The 17,306-nt window shown below is 44.2% G+C and overlaps 1 protein-coding gene across 5 annotated transcripts in view; it reads left to right on the top strand.

The window, feature by feature from the left end:
• Positions 1-4,736: 4,736 nt before the first annotated feature.
• The window catches only part of LOC125736607 (syntaxin-binding protein 5-like), a 51,567-nt gene continuing 38,997 nt past the window's right edge, over positions 4,737-17,306 (top strand). For all 5 annotated transcript variants that reach the window (XR_007395928.1, XM_049006325.1, XM_049006327.1 and 2 more), the window contains exons 1-3: positions 4,737-4,935; positions 5,253-5,424; positions 8,487-8,584. Coding sequence is in view for 4 of the 5 variants with exons in the window: in XM_049006325.1 (XP_048862282.1) it covers positions 5,272-5,424; positions 8,487-8,584 (251 nt within the window). In the remaining variant the exon portion in view is untranslated. The remainder of the gene's footprint in view (positions 4,936-5,252; positions 5,425-8,486; positions 8,585-17,306) is intronic.

Here is a 17,306-nt window from a genome sequence, read left to right as displayed (position 1 = left end):
AACGTTGGGTTTTGAACACTCTCTGACCTGCATATCTTTTCCTTAGCATTCCTCTCTCCATGACTCCATCCATTCTTCTTATCACCAGTCTTTTGATAAGGGAATGGAGAAAAATAGAGAAATTGCTCCGTTTCTTAAAAAATATTTTCTGTTTACTTTTGTCTCTTTTCTCATCTCCGTTCTCTCTTTTTTTTTTGACCGAACGTCTGTCTGTTTTTATGCATTTTGCCTGCTGGGAACTTGGAGCCACACTTGTTCTCTTTTGGCTTAAAATCTTCATGTCCTCATCAGCATAAGTTATGTCCCAAAGGCGAGGCTTGATTGAAATTCACAAGATGAAGGATGAGTTCTGTTTTCTTTTCCTCAGGCTAAGATTTTTCCAGAAAGTGAGTCTTTTGTTTGCCCAGAAAGATATGCTATAAAAAGGAGTCTTTGTCCACAAAGTTCTGACAGTGAGGACTATCAGCAAGTCACCTCTGCTTCTAGGCAGAAGAGACAACAGTGATCTAGCTGGGCAGGACTCTCCAATGACATTCGAGGCTGATTTTCATCACCTCCAGGAGTTTTTGTAACAGTTCGCGTGGATCAGTCCGTTTTGTCTTCCGAAAATCGATGTTATCCGTCCATCGGCTACCGTGCGCCAGAGAATCTCCCATCATGCCGCAGTGTTGGCTGGGCTTCCTGCCGGCTTCGCCTGGCTGAATACATCCCTGACGGCTTTCTTGTTTTCTGGCAGGCAGATTTATCACGCCGCTTGTGCGGCTTGATGAGGGGCTGATTTATGAACTCCAGCGACGCTCGGGCCCGTGCCGTGGAAGGTTAGCACCGCATGGTCCACGATGGCTAATGGGAAGTCACACACACACATCATAGAGGTGAGGCAGAAGGTGTTCCTCTGCTGGCCTCAGCTAGCCATTTATGTTCTCCTGGGAACGGCACCTCATTCTAATTCTGGGCTCTCCCAGAAGTGGTGGCCGGTTCCAGGAACAATTTCCTGGTGCCACATGTGAGACCGCGTTACACACATGTACATGTTCTGGGCTATAAACAGGCCTGCAAAAGATGAACTGGTCTTTGTGTTGTCAGATGAATGACCTTCATTTTTTTTCAATTGAAGTGCCCAGCTGCCTTTGGCTTTTATAAATAAACAGGAGAAATCCATCAGGAAAGCAGCACAGGTCCTCCTATATCAAGCAGCTCTGTTCCTGAAACAAATCAACAATTTGGCTTTTATTGGTGAGAGGCGTACTGCTTGGTGTGCAGGCGACCTCTTCAGCTCCGGGTTTAATTCTGCCCGTGGCCCCTGTTAGTGTGATTTGTCTCTCTGGGGACGCACGTCCCCTTGCACATAAATAAAGCCTGGAGTCCACAGAGCACTACACCGAACCCAGCCTCCAGGATGAAGCATTCTCCGATGTGCAGGCACCTGTCAGCCACACAGATTTTGAATCACGTCCTTCACCGTACTAGGAGGATGTTCTACCAAGCTCCTCGTAAATCGATAAATATGTTCCTGCTGCTCTGCTGCATCTAATCGTGTCCTACAGTTTTATGGTGTGTTCACAGGGCACCGCTGCCTTCACCTGCTTTTGGTCTGGGTAGCACATCTAGATCTGTTCTTCTCTCATCTCCTCCAACCTTTTGTTGTGTCATGCCTTGTTGCCAGGCAACCATGCAAACGACATCACCTGTTAACTCGGGGAGCTGAACATCACACACAGCAATGGAGACTCAAGAAAGGCAGATAGACTAAACACAGAAGTGGGATCACGGAAGAAATGTTCTGCAAGAAATGTTCTTGCAGAAGGACACTTAAGGAGACTGGGTAGCTCTCCCTGTTGCTCTTCTCGAAGACGCTGTGATTCTCTATTTCTGTTACTGTGGCTGTGACCTTCAGGTCAGCACCTTAACAAGCAGGGTGAGACAATTAGCTCCCGTCCCGCTGCAGCACACCTCTGGGATTTTAACTGTCCACACAAATCATGGCTAATGGGCTGACTGCAGTTCAGCGTAAATGATATGAATCCATTTCTTTGGGCTCACCCTGACACTTACTTTATGGGCTGAACTGGGATATTATTTAAATTCCAAACACCCATTTATTCTGCTAATAATATGGTTCCATCTATCTTACAATACAAGATGTTTATGTGGAAAGTATATTGCTCATGTTGGTTGCGAGATTCGTTCTTTCATCGAACGTAAGCACTGCTCCCTACTTGTAGCTCAGTAGTATAATTGTGCTCGGGCCGCGGGCACTTAGCCTTCGTGGGAACAGAAAGTTTACTCTGTCAGTCACAGCGAGTCAGTCTGCGTTTGCGGGGCCTGCGCCATTAAAGAAATAAAATCAGCAGCAATTAGCCAAAGTGGGAGGTATTCATTATCATGTACTTTCAGCCAGGAGAATTGGCCTTATATGACAGGTTTGCTTTTTCCAACCCATTTATATGTAAATAAGATTGATTTCCAGCTGAGGACCTCACAACCACCCCCATGGGCACAGCCACTGCTTTCAGACAAGGGGGGGCTGTTTGTTTTTCTCTTATTAGTACGTGAACCTGGTGAAATTGTTTTCACAGTTCATAGTCCTGGAGCCCCTGCACTGGCTAAAGGGAAAACTGATATTCCCACTTTTTATCAACTCGATTACCCCCCCAAACCTCCAAAGCACTGTCTGTGCCCAAAATTGCAATGGAGGTACATCTTATCTTTCTACTTTTTGACTTTTTTTTCTCTACACAATCTTTTTTTTTTTTTTTTCGAGCGTGCATAATATTCTTTGTTTATCTACCCACCTGATTGATTTTATCTGAGGATTTGGATGGTCCTGTCATCAGAGAGTGTTAGCAATGGGGATTGTGTTACGCCTTAATGAGGGGCCCATGCTGAGAGGCATAACAAAGGGCTGCATTGGGGTCTGGGGGGTGGGGGTATCCCTGTGGGATGCATCCTGGGAAATGATGAAGCGACGGAGAGCGGCATGCTGGTCTTTTGGGTCCCTTGGGCTGGGTGCTGATGTGACCTGGTGACTCTCGTTGTGTTGCGGAAGAATGGAAATTCAGCACAGACAGAGCGACGGAGCAAAGTACAGCTCGTGTGTCATATACCGTCTGTCACTCTGGCAGAAAAATATATCTTCTGGCTGTTCCAGGATCTTTACAACTTAAAGCACTCTTCCCAGATTTGGTACAGATGTTTACTAATTTCATAATCTCATTTTCATGTCACTGCATAGAAAATCCTGTTACGAAGAAAAATAAAATCCTTTACTTTTTTTTTCCGAAATTCTACTTAGTGGTGTTCTAATTGCTGAAATGGTTAAAATGTATGAAAGAGGTGTTTTATTTATGAAATTTTTTATTAATAAATATTTACACATAAATTACTGAGCTGTTGCCCATTAACCTTTGATCGTGTTTGAAATGTAAATATTCTACTTGTGATTTTCTCAAGCCTCGATTACCACGTCGGTCTGGTTACATTCCCTCAAATCAGACTCTGCTTGTCACCCTAGGAATAAACCTTGAGGAAATTCATACTTTTAATAGCCGATTCCTTTGCAAAAGGGCTGCCCTTTTCAGGTTGTACAAGACTGCAGGAGCACAGTGACATATGATAGCTGCTCCAAGCCCCGCCTGTCATTCCGTTCCTAAATGGTCAGATTTTTATGAAGACTCGGTGCTGATGGACTACGTACTGTTTGAATTACGCCCTCTCTTACGTATTTTTACATTTTCTTGCTCCCTTCATTAGATGCTAGTTCTCTGTACACCAGGAGTTATCAACCTTTCTAAAACTGAGAGCTACTTCACAGGTACTGAGCCATACGAAGGGCTACCAGTGTGGAACGCCCTCCTAAACTTATCTAAACTTCATGTGTAATAAACATGTTTTTTTTTTTTTTTTTTTTTTTTTTTAAGATATTGTCATTTTCAAATCTATATAAATGCAAATGTGATTAAAGAAGAATAGCAACAGGATACAATTAAATTTCACTGGTGAGTTGTGCTATCTTTAGATCACGTCCGCAAGTGACTTATGTGGTCCTTGGGGGCACCATATTGGGGACCCCTGCTATGCACTATGCATTTTGTGGAATGATTTCCTTCTTCAGCAGAAGATGATGAAAATGTCAGACATGGGGATTGGCAAAGTCTGTGTCCTTTTCATATACAGGCACCTGCCAGTGTGTGGCGAGCATTGGTCACACGTGCTCCTGTTATTTAACCTTCCAATTTCTTACAGACATTACGTTGCGCTGGGGACAGGTTATATGCAACAGTCTGTCCTTTTGGGATCTTCCTTCATACACCGCTAATTACATGCGTTGACACGCATACATTTTTGACCAACTATTTCCCGTTGTTTTCTTTCATTTTCCCCGCCTGATACAGCAATAATCATCGGTCAATTTCTGGTTGATCTTCCAATATACTTCTAAGTTGCGATGGTAGATGCTGCGCAGCTGGAAAACAGTTGCTCAGGGTTAAACCCAGCAAGCCGCCACAGAGCTCGTCCCGCCTTATTATTATTAAGCCCGCATTTGCAACAGGTCCGTAGTACCTGTGTCTCAATGTGTTGCGCAAGTAAAAGAAATAAATTTTGGTATAGATGTTGTTGTGGAGAGTAGCCTTCTTCCTCCTCCATTTTTAATCGGTAAATGGACAACGCTTGAGCTGGCAAAGGGCGGGGAGATGGGGGAGGACCGGGAGGCGGGGCGCAAGCGGCAGGTTTCAGCACCGTGGACAGCGGCTGCAGTTCAGTGCAGGACGACGGCGAGACGAGCGGAGCGGAGCCTCACCTTCCGCCGCGATCGCCGTTTTCCTTCATCATCTGCCCTTTCTTTATCATTTAAAAACAAGTGTTCCGAGCTGATTGCTATGTGCTATGTGCACCGACCCTCTCCCCCCTCGCTGAAACATCCACTTTGATTTGGTGGGCATTTATAACCTTTCTTTCTTGCTGATTAATTTATTAGGATTGTTTGTAGTTTATTGTGATTTTTTATTTTGTTCTGCAAATTAATTAAAATTAAAACTTGTTATAATTTGTGTTTCCCGTTTTACATTTAAATAGCCTACATGCAGTTCTTCTTGTGCGCAATGTTATTTTTCTTTGTTTTGTACACGAATCTCATCACCAGACCAACTTTTCCTTTGACTTTCTGTCACACGCATGAAAGAAACCAGAATCTTCTGGGAGCTTCAACAGGGCTGTACACTTTTTTGATCAATGGCATTTTATCTGAACAGTGAAATTAAGCATCGCAACATGAAGAAGTTTCGGAAGGTTTTGGACGGCCTTACGACCTCCGCTCCGGCCGGCGTCGGCGGCGGGGCTGCGACACCTCTGGCCCCGGGGACGGTCCCCAGAGAGCTGGACGTACGGGAGACCTTAGTATCCGACAACTTTCAGGTCTGTAAGGTGAGTATCTCCGCCATCCATGAGTCTTTACTGCTTCTGGTTTTAGACACCTGTTATTTCCTAGCGCACTTCTACCCGAACGGCGCTATATAAATGTGGCGAATGTGACGGACAAACTGTGCGGTACAGGGTCAGTGACACGTCAGGTCAGTATTTCACCTCCACTGTCACCACCTGACCAGCGCCTATTCTTATAACTGTAGACTCACACATCAAATCCGGGTTGTATTTATTTAACAATATTTTCACGTCTTTTCTTTTATTTTTTATTTTTTATTTTTTTTTGGGGGGGGGGGGTTGTATCTTTATAACTCAAATCACATGAAATGCAGCGATTACTCACCTGATTGGATGATGTACAAACCAAATGTTTTCATATTTGCGCGTTTACTGTGACTGACAGGTAACGAAATAATGTTGTAAGTGTGCTTATTCAAAACGGACCTTTCCGGTGCCAGCAGTCAGACCCTCCGCTTGGTATAGCTCTCTGTTTCTTACTCAGCCTTGCAGGGGTTCAGTTCACAGACCTTTAATCCATGTAAGTGCTCGTTGTAAGGTAACAGCGCAGTGGATTATTGTATAAACTCCCGCAGATGTACTCAGATTTCCCAGGTAACCGTCTTTTAATGGGAGATACAGACCGCTGTGTTTTTCCATACCGTGTCCATGCACATGAAGTGAGCCGCATGTATTTAGAGCTAAGCAAAGAGGTGATCTCTTCCATCTGACTTTAAATTATATGGAAAATCATTATTAGGGATTTCTTTGTAGGCATGGCCGAACAGGGTCTGGACAGACGGTCAGGGTGGTGTTTAATACATTTCACATTACTCCACACAACTGTCTTTATTCCTATTTATCGATTTCTCCACATAGCCCTGCCAGTTTCATTATCTTCTGTGTAATCACATCTCGGCACCTCCAGGCAGGTCCAATTGAGCGCATCATTTAACTTTGCTTCAGGTGACCATTTAACACCATGTTAAGTACTATATTTCACACCACAGTCCTTTTGAACCAATACCCCAGCGTGTATTTATTTGATATTAATTAGTGTCCATGTTTGTCCTGTCGGTAAGGACAAATGGCAGAAGCAGCGGGAGAATCATGATGACAGTAGGGGGCTCCATGCCAATTTGGTTTGTGCTTTTCCTCCTTGCGACTCCTTCCAGGTGATCCGAATGCCTCATCTGTAATCTCCATGGCTCCCATTTGCAGGGAGAATATGTCTGTTTCAATGCAAGTTCACCCTTCAGCAGCAATTCAGTATTAATATAATATTTCTGTTCCCTTTCCTCTCAGTGTGATATTTTCCATCACTTTTTCTCTTGTTTTCGGAAATCTTTCTACAAAAGTGGACTCGTGAGTCAGTGCTACTTCACGAAGAGCATTAAGAATATGAGGCCATTTTCTGAGCGTGGACCGCTGGCCGTTCTCTCGCTGTAACCTCGTTATGGGGACATCCAGCATAAGCCACACTGGGTTTTGTTCACATTCAGTCTCTTCCTGTGTTCCTGTTCCCCTGCTGTATCTAAGGAGAGCTGTGCAGGCCGCTGCTGTGACCCTCTGGCTGAATCTGAAGCCTCAGTGACAGGTCATGCAGTGCTCTCTGGGGACAGTGACATCGGACCGAGCGTTGACATTATAGTGCCGTGTCATTGGTCTTCCTGTGTCTGCCTACAGCCGGGGTTGAGTGCTGATTGGCAGCAGTCTCTTTCTGAGACTGTAGCCAGTATTTTCTGCTTAATTTCCCCAGTGTTTTAGCAGGTAGAGAGTAAGCACCACCGCATTTCCCACTTCCTGCTTGCCGTCCCAGCAGGAACTCTGCGTTCCTACTTGTTGTTCCACCCTCAGACCATAATTACTTTGTTGGAGTCATTAGTTAGATGTCACATCTGTATTTTCCCTATTTCCAATTGACTGATAATGAAAAGGTTCTGCAAAAATCAGCAGGCAATTTATACCTGCAGGATTCGCGCAGTGTGTGTCTGGCTTATGGGTCATACAGTTAAACACGTCTTTCTAGCATAAACTGTCCTTGTGGCCCCCGGAAGGGAGACACCGCAGCGAGATGAAATCTGCATGCGTCTTTAGGCTGCGTCTGGTCTAAGCAAATTGCCAGCTTTGTTGGAAATGTATTGTGTATATCATGCATATTAATCGAGCTTTGATTTGCTCACCATCTCAGAATAGCCAGAAAGTGAAAAATGTTGTAACACTGTTTTGTTCTGATGGATTGCTTTGTGAAACAGGCCAGTAATCGGAATATTAACAGGGTGCGGACATGCTGTAATACATAAGAGGGATTTGAAAAACTCTTCCTGTCAGAGGCAGTTTTGATGTTGGCTCTGATGGTCACAGGTTATTGCCATTATTTGAGCTCCAGTAACATAAGATGTTAAATGTCTGTCTGATCACGGGTGGGAAATGTCTGAATATAGACAGGTATGTCCTTCTGTGTCTTGCCTGCATCTTTATGTAAAAGAATAGATGATATTGAGTGGCAGTTAAAGATTAAAGGAAATAGAAGCCAATGGAAAAAACGAATATGGCGGTCCTAGTTTGAGGTGCAGTAGGACCATAGTGCGGTTATGGTTTTTCATCCACCGGCTCTCGGGGTTAAACTAGGGATGAGTGAACAGAGTGATCCCGTCTTCTGTAGCACTCACAGTTCTCCAGCCTTTAAGACAGACACCCGAGGCCATTCACTCTCCCAGTGAGAGTAAGTGATCGCTTTTGTTCTGTATTTCTCAGTACTTAGGAATCACCTTTTAAATTCAGCTTCAAAATTTAAGCTATTCTCAGGCAAGTCATTCGTTCCAAAGTTTAATGGGTTCATAAAATATCCAGGAAATCTGATGGGTTTATATTATGATGAACACAAGCTTTCCTGGCAGCTCCACAGAACTTCTGCAGGATGTCATTCTTTTGTTCTGTCTGAGGTCCCTTTATTTCAGTTTCATGCTGCTGCGTCTGTGCTCCTATTTGCCTCAGCACATACATAACCCTGTGTCCCCTGTGCATGCCGTTCTGACCTGCCCTTGAACGTGCTCCTTTTCCAGACGACACGACATGGATTCCCGTTCCAGCCCACCGCCCTCGCGTTCGACCCAATTCAGAAGGTTCTGGCCATCGGATGCCGGGCAGGTGGGATGAGGATGTATCCTTTTTCCGTGGGTTCGACGTGGCGTTGGGGTAGCACTCGTTTTCTGTGGGAACCTTCCTTGGGGGATTCCTGGGTTATCATCCTCATTATTTGATTCTTAGGGGGTTTGAGTAGGAAACTTATATTTTTAAGCTTCTGACAGCATTGGTGGTGCATGTGTCACTGAAACCTTTATGTGAGGAAAGGACAAAAAATGGAAAACAAAAGAGAGAGAGAGAGTAAAGATAGAAAACACAGAATATTATCAGTTGGTGTATATACAGTTCTGTAAAAAACTAAGAAACCGCTAAATAGCAGCATTGCTAAATCCTGGATTAATCCTGGTTCTGCTGGCAGAAGGATACGCTGAGCGTCAGGTTCCTTCTGGCCTCAAAGTTTCTAAGATGGCTGCACACAAGAATAAGGTGAAGCAGGAGACACTGGGAACCAGCCAGGTAGAGACAGGAAGAGACTTTCTTATGCCAGAGGTGAACTTATCCAGCAGTGCCTCATAAATTGGAGGATGACCTCAAGTGACCTTGGGGGAAACATTAAGTGGTGTGAATTGGACTGCTAGGACAGTTCGTACCAGGCTCCTAGAAGTAGGACTGAAGTCTCATAAAGCAAGGATGAAGCCCTTCATTAATGAGAAACCGATGAGAGCCAGGTTGGAGTTTAAAAAAAAAGTTTACACAGAAGCATAAACATAAAGTGAGAAATTAGTGAAACTAGAAAATTTGCTGGGGCCTCTTAATTTTTCCCAGAGGTGTGTGTGTGTATATATATATATATATATATATATATATATATATATATATATGTGTGTCTATTGATGAGGAAAACAGTGTTCACATTTTTTAACAATGGAAGCAATGTAAATTTTAGTCATGCGCAAGAAGCCACCCGCCATTGTCATTGAGTTAACGGTGATATGGTCCTCTCCATTTTTATACCTTAAGCGGCTTACACACTTTTCACAAAGACAGAGTAAGTCGTACACATACTGTATAAGAAAGATGGAGTAAATCATACACGTACAGTATAATAAAGGTGGAGTAAGTCATACACATACAGTATGACAAAGACGGAGTAAGGCATACACATACTGTATAAGAAAGATGGAGTAAATCATACACATACAGTATAATAAAGGTGGAGTAAGTCATACACATACAGTATGTCAAAGATGGAGTAAGTCATACACATACTGTATAAGAAAGATGGAGTAAATCATACACGTACAGTGTAACAAAGGTGGAGGAAGTCGTACACATACAGTATAACAAACACGGAGTAAGTTGCACACGTGCAGTATAACAAAGATGGAGTAAGTCATTCACGTGCAGTATGACAAAGATGGAGTAAGTCGTACACATACAGTATGACAAAGATGGAGTAAGTCATACACATACTGTATAAGAAAGATGGAGTAAATCATACACGTACAGTGTAACAAAGGTGGAGTAAGTCGTACACATACAGTATAAGTGGAGTAAGTCGTACACATGAAAGACAGAGTAAGTCACACTGAGAGTAACGGCTTTGGCTTTCTGTATCACCTTTTTTGTTATTATCAAACACTTCTAAGAAGTTGATCTTTGACTTAGCTATTTAACTGTAAACCTGTATAGATGGAGAGTTTCACTCTAAAAACTGACACATTTCCCTAAGCCTGCTGAGGTACAGTATCTATGTATGAATATGTATTATAATAAAGTATTTTCTATAATGTGTCGCTGTCCTCTGATGGACTGGCATCCCATCCAGGGTGTCCTCTGCCTTGTGGCCTGTGTTTCCTGGGAAAGGCTCCAAGCTCACAGTGGTCCTCTATTGGATAAGGAGTTGGAAGATCGATGGATATAAAACGGGTTTGGAAAAAATTCAGAGACCACTCTATATTTTTTTAAAAATTGCCATTTATAAAATCTGGTATAGTCCTAGTTCTGCTGACAGAAGGTTGCACTGTGAGGCAGGCTGCTTCCAGGCTCAAAGTTTCTAAGACAGCAGTAGACATGAACAAGATGAAGCAGGAGACACTATAAATGACCAAAAACCAGCCAGATAGAGGGCGGAAGTGACTTTCTAATATCAGAGATGACCGTTAGCTTATCCGACAGTGCCTCATGAATTGGAGGATGACCTCAAGTGACCTTCAAACAGAATGGTAAACATTAGGTGGTGTGAAGTGTACTGCTAGACCAGTTCACAGGACTGAAGATCCATAAAGCAAGGAAGAAACCCTTCACCAATGAGAAGCAGGAAAGAACCAGGCTGTAAAAAAACAATCTATAGTTTACACAAAAGTCTATCTTTAAATTGAGAAACGGGTTAAACTAAATATTTCGCTGTGGCCTAAAAATAAGAAAATATGTAGTCAAAATACGCGAATGGCTGTTTTCTTCCACTGGCTGTATCACAGGAAACTCTCCAGCCATGGAACACACCAACAGTAGCTCTAAGAGAGGCCCAGCTTGTTGGTGCTGGATCATTTTTCTGTCGAGATATTTCTCTGGCATTGCTGGGACAATACTAGCATGGAGAGATGTTCATATAAAATCGGGACGATATCAGAATTAATTCTTGTAAAGCGAAAATCCAAAGCACACGAAGGCTCAATGATGAGGGGGTGCGTAGGGGGAGGGGGTGTCTCTCTCCTGGTGGTGCTGATGATGTCATTCATCTTGGTCCACGCAGAATACTTCTAGAGGAAGGTCCCTGCACAGACTTGCTAAATAGCTGGGTGATGTGGGTTGACCTTCTGGGTCAGTGGCGTGATGTAGCTGCTCTGAAACTCTGCACTTTAGTTGAGGGCTTCGATGGGACCCGTCCTGCAGCCCGGAGTGTGGGGCACAGTCTGGTGTGGGTCATGCAGAGAGGACTGTAAGTCTCCTCTGGTCGTGACCTTTCGAGGTGGAACCAGCTGCCCCCATGCTGAAAGGCCTTTGTCCCACTCTCAGCATAGCAGGACTGGTGTTTAAGAAACAGGCCCGGGCTTCCCGTCGGGTTTTTTGTCTCGACTCATTTAGCCTTATCGACGGACATTTCGTTCTGTTATTCTGTTCGGCTCCCATCTGAAGCAGCTCTGCGGTGCCTGTATGGGGGTCTGCGGGGGTCGGGACTCATGCCATCAGGCTGACCTGCCTGTCTGAGTCTCTCCAGCGGGGGTCTCTCTCTGTCCTCCATCTATCAGCGCCCGCAGCTTGACATTTTCCTGCCTCTGTACACTCTCATCACCCGCTGTCCAACCCTCTATCCGCGGGCAGTTTGCAGTTGGAGTGACTCGATAAGAGAGGCGAGGTCGTTTTCCACTGAGAAGTCAGTAGAACACAACCTCAATTCTTGAAGGCAGCCTCTATTTGGAATATGGACGTTAATCCAGCAAGATTACCCCCGTCTGTTCTTTCGGTGTGTATGTTTTCGTCCGGCGGAGATTTCAGTCTTCGTCTAAGAGTCTCTGGGAAGTTGAGCCTCTAACCAATGGAAGCTGAAGCTCACGTGGAGCCCAGGCAAGTTTGCCCCACCAATGTAATATAAACATAATCCACACACACTCAGACTCATCATGAACTATGCTAACCCTTTCGGATTTAGTTATTCAGCTGTTAAAGCAGAGGTAGGGTTTAAATATTTAGTAGAATTTTTTGGGGGGGTGATTGAATAATTCTCACTTTGTCCATATGGAGGCTATGAGTGTCACACTTATGCTGATATGATTTTATGTACACCATGCGTTTTTGTTTTTTACATGTATTAATGTACTTTTTAATGTATTATTTGAGCTGTGTTGCCAGCCTGGTCTCCGCGGTCATCCGTGTTTCATCCATTCGCCTCGCTCACCAGCTCCTGTCGCTCTTCCCAAATTCTCTTTCAGTTCGATCCATTTTTCACTCCTGCTGTTTTCATAATGATAAGTCCGAGCTCCCTCTTGTACCGAAAGAGAGCTGTGTGTTTTCGTCTTATCTACACGTCTGGTGAGGTGAGAGTGAGAGTGAGCCTGCCTCTCTGTGCCTGTACACATGTGTTTTGTGCGTATTTGTTGTGCAGAGGTGTACATAGTCAGGTATGAGTCAATGCTTCTCTTTTTGTACAGACTCATCTGAAATATCGTTGCTGCCCAATGAAAAATGCCAAAATCTCCAAAAGCCCATTATCTCAGGAGCATGAAAAAAATACGTTTTTCAGAAACTACTTTACAGACCCAAAACAATGCAATGAGACACTCTTAGAATCACAAACAGAAAAACATCTTTACACAGCTGTCAGTAAATGGTTTAATGCTATAAATGAATATGGATTGTTGTCAAAGAGGCAAATATGTCAGTGTCAATAAGACTTAAACTAATCTCGCATTATATTCTTGATGTCAGTTAATGATTATCTATCTATTGATAGATAATTATCTATCTATCTATGTTAAGTTGTTAAAAGTAACAATATAAAGTAATCCACATAAATGATTATTATGAATAAAGATGGTATGTGGTACAAACATAAATATTAATTAAATCACTGTCTTCATAAACCATTTTTTCAGTGGTCAATTAGATGCCTCTGTCTACTATTTGTAGACAGAGGGGAGTAGGTATGTTCCATCTTAAAAAAAGTGGACATGCGTGGTTTTTAATGGACAGCAACAATATGCTTGTTACAGACAACTGTAGCAGGACTGAGACTTGACTGAGACTTTCATTCCCTTTTGGTTATGTTACCTAAGCTTTCTTTTCCTCATTCAGCCTAAATGCCTTCTCTCCGTATCCACAATTCTCCCCCTGTATGTCCTGCCTGTTTGTATTTTGAGTTCAGCCCTGCCCTCTGTCCTCTCAGAGACACAGTCACAACTAAAGCGGCAGAGGAACACGGCCAAAGGGGAATGACAGCCCAAAGTAGACCCCAGCCATTTGTGATCCGCTGGAATCCACTCCTTCTGTTTAGCGAAGAAGGTGTGCATTAATAACTGGAACGCTGCCCCTTGCTTCTGCAACTGAGATTGGTCAGAGATTGGTGGACCTGAGTCCACATGTGTTGCAGATTGATGGGTCCGTGCTTCGGGCATCTTGAGGTGAGATGTATTTGAAGCTGGGCTGCTGTGTTCTGTTCCTCCGGCTTTTGGCCTTGGCGTCGTCTGATGAATGCTGGGTATGGAGGGTAGTGCTGATGAAAGGAAAGGTCATCAGTTATAGATAGCAGCACAAGGAATGCAGAAAATGGCTCAGTTCCGCTACTGCATGCGTTCTGTGTGCCTGGTCCATATTATTCACAAGCCAGGTTTTTCCCCTAACCCTGTCTCAGTCCTTTCACTGTCTCTGCCTTTTTCTTTTCCATTTGCTCATCTCCTACCTGCTTATTTCACTGCCTGTTCTTCCTCCCCTGACCCTTTTAACTCAGACTCAAGGAGAGTTTGGCACTGAAAGCTCATCAGATGCCATAAATCCTCCGTGCAATTTTGGCAAGCCTCTGAAACCGATATAGGCTTGTACCTGTACACCTCGGGCTAACTGACATCTTAGGTACATTTTACGAAACAAACATATCAGATATGTTCAGTAATGGGCTGAAACAGTTTTCACCTGACATGCGCCGCCAAAGAGAGAGGATTTAGTGGAAGCGGGTTCACTTGCCCGTCTAACATTTTGGTGACACTGGGGACTCATAAATAATTGGAATAGCTGAGAGATATTCATTGCATTTCACAGAGTTTCTGTTGCCCGTCACGGAAGCGCAGCTGCAACGGCGCATTGTGTTGCGTGTAGCAGAGCTGCCGTCGTACTGCGGCGCAGTTCACCTGTTTCGTAACTGTCATTCAGCACTCTCTGTTTACACCCCCGTCGGTATAAAGTCCCGAAAAACTGCTTTCGAGTTGGCATGGATTTTAAAGAGCAAGCAGTGAGTCAGCCGCATGGCGGAAGGATGAGCGTGTTACCGTGGTGACCCAAACTTACATCATAGCCTGGTTAAGGGGGATTGCAGTTGAAAAATTCAATTGGTATTGATCCCCACTGGAGAAACTCAGCATTTATTCATGGCTTTTTCTGTAAAACTCTCTGAAAGTGCCCCCCGCCCCTCCACCCCCACCATAAAGCGTTAAGTTATTAACATATGCCTGTCGTTTAAGGGCAGTAAATTACCATAATCGTTAAGGATATTAAATAGAAATACAAATGTTGTTGGGCCAGGAGGACTTCACAATTGTATCCTTCAACTGGCACTTAATTTTTATTCCTGCTCCCTAAACTGTGAATTGCTCAGAGGGGGAGCACTGCCTCAGAGAATAATCCTAAACATCATGCTCATATGTAAGTGTAAGGCGTGAGTAGAGCTTAGTAATTCTTTGAAGGATGCTCGCCAGTCGTGCAGCTGTTGTAGAAGCGCATGCAAGCCTGGGGGGAGCCTGGGTTCTGGGTCACCCAGCAGGAAAGACTCCCTTGACACATTGATCAAGCCAGACTGGCACCTGTGTCTGCTTTATTAAAGCCCTGGGCACACTCTACCCCCCCCCCCCCCCCGCCCCGTCCCCCCGACAGAGAGCCAGTCTTCTGATGGGAGGTGGGGGACTAAGAATGGCTAAACACAGATCAAAGTGACAGAGGACATTCAGAGCAGTGTGTGAATGTCGCTTTACTTACACAAATATGTTCTGAGGCTAGAAGAAAAAATTATTGGTTCAGGGAGATAACCAATCAGATTGTAGAGGAGGTGGGTGCAAGCAACTAGAGGAGGTGGGACCAACTAATCAGATGTCTTGGTACCGCTTCCTCTAGTTGCTTGGAACATTTTTACAGAACATTTTTGAATATGAAAAACTCCCACGAGCATGAATGTCATACTGATGCCTTTGTACCATATAACATTTTGGACATCTTTGCCTGTTTCCTCCTGAAACACCCTGGTCTGAGTGCCATACTATGTTCTGTAACCGTGAGGTTTATGAATGTTCAGATTATAATCTGCTGATCTCCTGTGATAAGGCTGAGGGAAAGCACAGACACACGTTCGCCCTGATTATTCCCACTCTGAGTGTGTTGCTCCCGGGCTGTGAGAAGATCGCTCCCTTTGTTAGGAAGGAAAGGGAGACGTGTCACGTCGCGTTGCCGTGCAAACTGTATAATTTCAGTCATGAGGAACTGCTGGAGAGATGCCAACACAATGGCTCATGCCTGCTGGGCCCCTTTCTTTTTGAAAGGGTGATTATCACTTTAGAGGGACCCTGTCCAGATGTAGATTCCGTTTTCACGCCTGGTCTTTATGTTATTAGTTGTTAAAGTGTTGCAGTATTCACATCTGTGGTGTCCGTCTTGGTATCTTGCTGTCAGTCAGTACGCTTTATAGTTTCCATCGTGTGTCTAAAAAACAAATTAACTGATTCAATAAAGGTTCACCCTGTCAGCTTGCGCTCCTCTCCAGTGCTGTGTGTTATTGGCCAGGCGGGAAGAGGGAGACGTGCAGGAACGAGGCAGAGCGAATTCCTCCAAATGGGAGGTGATGAAGGGAGATTTACAGCCACCGGGAGTAATTTGGTTGTGCCGGATAACGCAGCGCGGCCCTTGCTCTGAAGGTGACGAGTGAGGAAACGAAGGACGGGGGGGGGGGGGGGGGGGGGGGCGTAGGAGATGAGGAGGAAAGCAGACAAGGAGAGCTGTCAGCAGTATTAAGGTCCAGCACTCTGTAATTACGAGAGACCGGATGTGTCTTTATCACTGACGGGGAATTGCCAGCTACAGCCCAACATACTCGGCTCTTTCAAGCCAGCTGCAAAGAACAGCTGTCAAATCCAGGCACCAAACTCTGGGACATGTGGGCAGATTATGATAAAATAATGGAAGGGTAGATTATCACTGTGCTATTGTCAGCCCTAACAATTGTGCTCAGGGTGTACTTGCATTGGTATAGGTTACTGCGATGTCAGTAAGAGAAGATGAGGAACTTCATTGATTTTCATTCCTGCGAGGGTTTCTTCAAAGACGGGTCTGCTTATAACGTGAAGGGTCTTCCAATAGATCTTGATTCTGAACACTGTTGTAAGTGGCACTAAGTTAATCATCGCGTCTATCGGTTAGGTCCGGTTAGGTAATCTGTCACTGATCAGATAACGGCCACGCACGTGCTCCTGGGCATGTTAGTGTGGGTGTGTGGATTTTCAACCCACGTAATGACTCACTACTAGGCGGTTGTGTGGTCGGTGGTGTTGGAGTCTGAGATGGGCTGTGGAAGAGAGGAAGTGGGATGCCTCTGTATGAAGCAAACGTTAATTTTGTCATTTTTCTGGTGCCTTGAAGCAAATGTAGTAACGTCTGCACTGGAGTAGGCCGCAGCTCCCAGTCTGGGTGTCTCAGTCGTCCCAGTTTCTCCTGTATGTCTCTTTCAGTCATACCTGTACTCCGAGTCTGTTTGTGCCAGTTACACCTGTATCCGCATCTGTGTGTGTCAATCCATTGTCCCATTGCGCATAATATAACCTTTACATTTATTTATTTATATCCATTATGACATTTTTCGACTGGAATAATTAACATTCTATACTTAAAGGCTTATTTATGAATCGAGACAAGTATTCACTACGGGCTTTCAAAGCATCAACTCACACAGGCTTTAAAAACACTCATTTCTTTTCACACTCCACTGTTTGGGCTGGTGTGTCATTTTTAAAAATGGTTATGTGATTGTGTTTTCCAATTTCCTTTTCACGGATGGATGATTTAACAAGGTTTATTTTTTCTGTCTGAAATTCCTTCAACCTGCC

This window comes from Brienomyrus brachyistius, chromosome 1 (assembly GCF_023856365.1).
Source record: "Brienomyrus brachyistius isolate T26 chromosome 1, BBRACH_0.4, whole genome shotgun sequence".
NCBI classification, from domain to species: Eukaryota; Metazoa; Chordata; class Actinopteri; order Osteoglossiformes; family Mormyridae; genus Brienomyrus; species Brienomyrus brachyistius.
This window is presented reverse-complemented; position numbering and strand designations above follow the sequence as displayed.